A 7500-nucleotide genomic window follows, 5' to 3' on the forward strand; every position below is an offset into this window, starting at 1 on the left:
CAATAATCATTAGATTTTTAGTTACTTGAATTATTACATGAAACAATATCAGATAAGGTAACATCACAGTCAACTTGGAAAATGGTTAATGATTATAAAAAGACAAACAGCTGTGGGTCACATACATGGCAGATTGTTCTGTCATCTTGTTAACTTTTTCTCAAAGTATGAATGCTGGATCAAATAATTTTACCTTATTTCTATTAAAACAAGGCTTAACAGTTTTGTCTCCCTTCTTTTCCTTCTTTGCAAATGAGATTTAGCAATGATTACTAAGCATAAAATCAGTAGTAGAAAATTATGATGGTATTGGTATTAAAGAAAAAGGCCAAAATTAAATGATGAACAAGAGTAAATGTATTCTAATGTTCTAATATTATTTAAAGACATTGCTTAAAATGCAGATTCCTGAGTTTTCTTTCAATAAGTGATTATCACTCTTCATTCTGTTATTGTTTAATGTGATGGATGGTTATAATTGACATAATTGCACTAATTAGTAATGTTGATTTTTTTCATCAAAAGGTTTATTATCAGTTTTGATATTTATAAGTGGATATTATCCTTGATGTGATACAGTGATAAAACTTGTCAACTATTGGTATGATTTGTAAATGTAATTTATGGCCATCACTTGATGTACAGATTATAGTTTTATACACTTGATCCTTCATTTCTTAACATATTGTGTTGTAAAAGACATTTTATTACCTTAAAATTGTTATGATTTGTAAAAGGCAACAGATAATAGTATTAATTTATATCGGTTATTTGTTTTTCATTTAGTTCAGCGCTGCCGGGAAAGCATAGTGTTCACTGTAGTACTGTTTTGTGAAATGTTTCTACATATAGATAGCTTTACAACTTTTTTTTTTTTTTTTTTGCTATTACTAAAAATATCAATGCTGTTGTTATTATTCTGTAGGTGTTATGATTATTATATAAAGTTATTGACATTACTAATAGCAGTTTAAGAAGAAACAATATTCCTGAAAATCAAGGAAAGGGGTAAACAGGTGAGATAGGTAGGACTAGCTCATTGGTGATTAAGTATTTGTGGAGCCTTGTGGAGCCATCTATGTGTAAAGACAATTGATAAACTAAACTCACAAGGGGCATGGCATGTACTTACATGCCATCTGTAGTGGCATCAGGTTAACAAATATTCAATTTTTTAATGTTACATATTATTGACGACCAATGCTAATATGCCACTGGTAATAAATGTACAAGTACCATGTATTTCAAGGGGCATGGTTTAACCCATCTGTGCCTGAAGTCACCAAATGAGGTGTAGAATTTCCCTGGTCAACCCACAGTGTGTCACTGATCAAGGCAAGAGCTTACTTTTAACCCACTTTAAGCTGCCTATTCTCTGTCAAGACATATAATGCAACCAGCTTATTTGGACATCATTAAAAAATAGTACATAAATGTCCTTGTTTATAATAATATAGTAGTTTTTAGAGGTTGTGGTAAGTAAGAGTTGTGTAGAAATACAGCTGTGAAGCAAAATACCACTTGAAGCAAAAATGGTGTTGGTTCTCAACAGAACACATAGTGGAACCAACTGTAAATCACATTGTCTCAGAAGGATATGACTGTATATTGATACTTTCTTTATAAGTTTAGACTGGCAGGGAGTGGTTAAACAGGTTGATTTGCATGACTATTTGAACTACTATGTGAAATGCCAAAAAGTACTTATTCAACCATGTACCACACGACTACAGTGCGATCTAGTATTCCAGAAAATATGATACTCTGTGGAAGATTTTACTTTGGATTTTTTATTTATTTATTTTTTTTTAATCAGTCAAAAGAAGAGAAATTTCTTTAGATATCTTGACCATAGTGAAAGAGAAATTATTCTAATGAATAAACATATTTGTGATTTAGCACAAATTTTGTTGGTGAATATGTGTTGTGAAGTATTATTCTTGATACTGTGATTATTGTTTTATTTAAGCCAGCAGTGGGTATGCAGTCTTGAATATAGAAATTCTAAATGTGGATTATCTTTGTTGAATGCATATGTTCAACTATTGATACTACAGCATAATGTTATTCAATATTGCCTTTTTAGGTGCACTTATCTAAATTTAGATGCAAAAGTGTTCATGTAATTAGTTCACTTAGGGAAATAAATTGTATTTCCAGAATATACGCAAAAATATTATGAATCAAAACAGTTGTAAATGGTAATGACTCTATATCAAAAAGTCTGTAAACTATTTATTTGTGACAAATGTCAGATTGGGAGATCAAGGAGAAGATTTTAGCTCACCGAAGCATCTTCATCTGTGAGAGGTGGTATGAAGATGTAATTCTACTGTGATGAATGAAGTAATATTGACAAATCACAGATATTGGAGTGAGCAATCCTATAACACATTAAACGAGGAAAGTGGTATAATGATCTTTAAATGTGTAAATAAAATGTCAGTCAGGAATGATTGTTAAGTGGATGTTTATCATGTACTAGGTTCATTCTGATAATTCCAATTAGAAATAAAATGACCCTTAAAGAGCAGTTGGTGCCATATATGTCATTTTATAATTTTATGAATGATACCTTATCTATAACTGTATCTTTAGCCTGTGTATCTTACAATCACTCTATAATAAGAAGGCGAAGGAATGGCTTTCCCAAACTAATGATAATAGAAGTAACTATATTCATTAGTCATAGTGACAGGGTATATCACTTTGGTTTAACATAATTTGTTAGAAGTCAAACACACTGTTAGAAATATTGTCTTGACATTGGAGGTAACAATACTCAATTGGATTAACATTTCCCTTTATGGAATTACATCATATCTACAGCAGTAGTAGGGAGTTTTATATTCATGCTCTAATTTAGGAATATTATTATGCTGCTAAAAGGATACTGTAAACCATGCTATTGCTTCTCAGTCTACAAGGAATGCAAAGAAAAAATTCTCTTTTGTATGGTATCACAACACATGTATGTTAGATTGCATGTTAGAATAGAAAGGTAACTTCCTGTTTTCATAATCTGTATTATTCCTATATAGGGCTTTTTTCTGAAAAGTAAGCCACTTGAATGTTGACCTAAATGCATGTATGTTCTTGCATTCTTACTTTGTGAATATGAATACAAATGCATAATTATAAAAGTATGCTTATGTTCATTATATATCATACACACTTCCGAACATATACACACCCAAAATCACACACACACACGCACACACGAACACACACACGCACACACACACGCACACACGCACACACGCACACACGCACACACACACACACACACACACACACACACACACACACACACACACACACACACACACACACACACACACACACACACACACACACACACGCACACACGCACACACACACACACACACACACACACACAATCAATCACTGAGAGAGAGAGAGAGAGAGAGAGAGAGAGAGAGAGAGAGAGAGAGAGAGAGAGAGAGAGAGAGAGAGAGAGAGAGAGAGAGAGAGAGAGAGAGAGAGAGAGAGAGAGAGAGAGAGAGAGAGAGAAAGAGAAAGAGAAAGAGAAAGAGAAAGAGTGAGAGACAGAATGAGAGACAGAATGAGAATACTCTAAGTCGTATTTATTGTGCTGTTCTTCCCAAAATCTTCCTGAAAGTAGAAATTTCTCTCAGTATTTGCTCATTTCAGCTGCTCATGCAGGTTTTTATATGAAGATACTGATGCTTCATTGTATTTTTGTCTGTCCAAGGCTAGCAGGTTAGTTTCTTTATGTTTGATGGTTTTTGTAGTTGAGCTTCTTGTTAAAGCATATAAATGAAAAAAAGATCAATACATAAAGTAAACAGCAAAATATAGTCAGATTCATGCATTATTTTTCCCATGCAGCCATGTGTCAGAATTGCATTACGTAGTTTCCCCCTACCTACCTCAAGTAACCCCAATTGTTTATGAACACTCTGCATTGCCTTTAATAAAAGAATGTAGTATACTGTTTCACCTTTTAAGCCAATGCATTTTGTCCCATTTTGACTTACCTTTTTCATATGTAAAAGAGATATTTGTTTTGTAATATTTTATTCCCATCTTGAAAATGAGTGATTAGATCAATATGAGTGAATGTAAAGTACAAATTATTCTGTCAAAGATTATGATGAATATTATAACTATAATTATGATTACTAAGTTTTGGATGATATACTGTTTTATTAATATTGTTATTGTTAATATTATTATCATCATATTATTATTACTATTGTTGTTATTATTATTATTATTATTATTATCATTATTAATATTATTATTATTATTGTTATTATTATTATTATTATTATCATCCTCATCCTCATCATTAAGGACTTTGATAACTGTCACAATACTAATGTCTTTAATTTAAACTACTATAGACATGTACAAGCTCTACTATATGTAATATATTATAGGGAAGAAACAAATACTTGGAATGAAATGTATTAAAATGAAAATCAATCTGACAAAAAAACATTACTGAAATTTACATTATAAGTGTTGGTTTAAGTGACATGTGCCATTGGGAGAATTGCTCAGACTGCCTAATCATCATGACAGTAAGGCAGTGAAACTTTTAAGATACTTTATATTTTGTCTTGTAAATGTATTTGTACAGCATCCTTCATCATAACTCTATGATCAATTCATCCTCATAGTTGAGTATACCACCCCAAAATTATCAACATGTTTGATTATCCTACACACTAGGGTCATGTAGAGATTTATGGCTGTATTCCAGGTTTATCACCAGGGAATCTATTCCAACTGATATTACCAATAAGATCCTAAAATGAAATGATTAATATTCTCAGTTTCAGTAAAATGCAATCACCATTTATTTTTCCAAAGGAAAGTAACAAAAGAAAGATCCTTTCCTCCAGACTGGGCCAATTTGAACTTCAAAAGACTACGAATTTCTATTACTATGGAGAAATTCTGTGTTTGAAAAAAAACATAGTCTACATTGTTTATTACAAATTGTTGAAATACATACTGGGTATATTGATGTTCCTTATGTTAAAGACCAGCCAATATGCAATATATATACATATGAGAAGTTCAGGTAAAATGCATGGGCACTATAGAGCATTGTGGTGTAGTTAAATTTCAGTGTAGTAATTAAAAAATGCCCTAAAAAAGATGAGGTACTGTTTAAAGAAATGGTTCAAATTCGATGTATTTCGTTTGAAATTTAGCAAGGTGAAATTGTGTTGCTGTAAACACAAGTTTTCCTGAGGAAAATGTGATAAAAAAGAAAATTCTTATAACTTACTCATTTAACTTTCTGTAACAAATATTTATTTATCATTAAAAGATTGGCCTTTAATTTGTGTAATATTTTTTGGGATTAAGAATATATAATTGCTTGAAAACCCATGTTACTAGACAGACAGTATATAGATTTTTATTTTATTTTCTACCAATTATTTCAATCTTAATGCAGGGACAGATGAGTTTATTTTGTGGAAGAAATGGTATTCCATGGTGTTTTTCTTTATTTCATATTTAACGTCACATGAAATAATTTATACAAGACAAAGGTGTAAATGGAAACTGAAAAATGGAAATCACTCTGACAACACTGAAGCTTTGTTCTCATGTTTATTGTATAGGTATCCTTTCTGCCTTTACTCTGAACGGGGTGACGAATTTTACAAGTGACTCATAATTAGTGCAACTGAAGTAAAAAAATTGAGTGACTGAATATGTATGTGGGGGGGTGGGGGTTGCGCACGGGTTTATGCACTCCCATCAGTTCATTTCAGTCAGATCTGTAGGGATGATATTTATTCTAATATGTTGCAAAGTGGTTTATGCTGCAAACCACAAGAATTTTGTCTATATTAGTACAAATAATATATTATTGGCATTAAAGCTCTTTGGAGTAAAATAAACAAGGCAAATCATAAAATCATAAGGGTTAATAGGGACACAAAATTGTTCCAGAGCACCATAAAAATAATTATACAAAATATAGATAATTTTCATACTTCGATTTTTACGCCAGTATTTAATACGGCAAATAACGGTGTGGTAATTGTAATACCTAAGCGTAAAAACACGTATTGTTGAAAAAGAAAGAACAGAATAATTGTGCGCACTGGAATTTTGGGAGCATTCTGTGAGCTCTCGGCAAGCTCTCTGAATTTCACCGCAGAACAGACTACAAAATCGTCTATCTAAAACATTAGATGATGATATATATTTATATGTAGACGATTTACAAAATCAAAATGAAAGTTACACATTATGTATGTGCATTTGCAATTGTGTGGGTATGAATCATATTCATGTTGATAAATGTAGGAAAGGTACGAAAGAATGAATATTTTCACAATACAGTATATGTATTTGACCAATTTCGAATATCTGACGGAGATATATTCGAAACCGGTCAAATGAATCTCTTGTATTGTAAAGATATCCATTAAAATTCATACCTTTTCTACATACGTATGTTTTAAAAAGACCGTAATCAGCCGATGGGAGGAGGATCTGAAGGAGAGCATCCGTGGTGAGCACAAGGCGAAACTCCATGTTTCACATCCAGTCAGCCACAACTGCCACACAAACTTCGGTCATCAGAACCAACGAAGCAACCACTAAGCCGCCCAAAAAAAGCACAAACACGCCCTGAAAAGACAAGCCATGAGAACAAATTCCGATAAGCCTTAATTGTGATAGGGCCTTCTTTATGCGGTAGATTAGACCGGCATTCAGACAACAACAGTGTGTGCCTCACCCACAAGCCGGTGAGGTCGTACGCTTCGTTGACGGTGATTTTTGTGCTCGCCTTCAGGCACGCGGTGGCGTTGGGCAGCTCGTCCTCCAGCCACTTGAAGTACAGGTCGTGGGACACCAGGCGCTCGATCCTGCGCCAGGATATTCAGCTTTGTTCAGGGCGTTATGTTGTTTTTTCAACCACTTTTATATTTCTAGTGTGTTTGTAGCTATTATATACATATGTGTGTGTGTGTACGTTAAAACCAAGTGAATTGCCTACCTGCTGTTGATTGCCTGCATAATCGGCATTCCTTTTCGGCCGATTAAGCAGAAGACGAGAGGCCAGTAGCGTTCCTTGCCGATGTAAAAGTCGCAGCGACCTGCCAAAAAGAGCGTCGTGGTGGCCTGTGTACCCGTCTGTCTGTCCCACGGTTTATTTATCGAATACAGAATTTCCTAGCAAATGTAATCACACATGTGCGTGCGTGTGTATGCATAGACGTGTGCACGCAATCCCCTCACCGTATTTAGTAAAGTCGTCCGAGAAGACCTTCCTGCAGGTGGTGTCCTCCACCAGCAGGGCAAACTGCCTGTTCCTCACGTCCGTGTAGGCGGCGTCGTAGAGCTTAGACGAGGCGAGGAAGTGCGCGCGGTCTTGCTGGATCGTGTTCGCCAGGTCTTTGTACACGCCTTCCTGGACCGTCTGCAGGGACGCGAATGCTAGGCAACATACACTTTATCTTTCGGTTCTATACCTGGCCT

At 34.2% G+C, this 7500-nt stretch overlaps 1 protein-coding gene across 1 annotated transcript in view; it reads right to left on the bottom strand.

The window, feature by feature from the left end:
* Positions 1 to 5344: 5344 nt before the first annotated feature.
* The window catches only part of LOC138866598 (glutamate receptor ionotropic, kainate glr-3-like), a 7812-nt gene continuing 5656 nt past the window's right edge, over positions 5345 to 7500 (bottom strand). Inside the window, exons 8-11 of the mRNA XM_070139735.1 lie at positions 7261 to 7441; positions 7019 to 7118; positions 6758 to 6887; positions 5345 to 6648 (exon numbers count right to left, since the gene is read on the bottom strand). Coding sequence (XP_069995836.1) covers positions 6556 to 6648; positions 6758 to 6887; positions 7019 to 7118; positions 7261 to 7441 — 504 coding nt within the window. The 3' untranslated portion in view covers positions 5345 to 6555. The remainder of the gene's footprint in view (positions 6649 to 6757; positions 6888 to 7018; positions 7119 to 7260; positions 7442 to 7500) is intronic.

The sequence above is a fragment of the Penaeus vannamei genome, chromosome 26 (genome assembly GCF_042767895.1).
Source record: "Penaeus vannamei isolate JL-2024 chromosome 26, ASM4276789v1, whole genome shotgun sequence".
In the NCBI taxonomy this organism is placed as follows: Eukaryota; Metazoa; Arthropoda; class Malacostraca; order Decapoda; family Penaeidae; genus Penaeus; species Penaeus vannamei.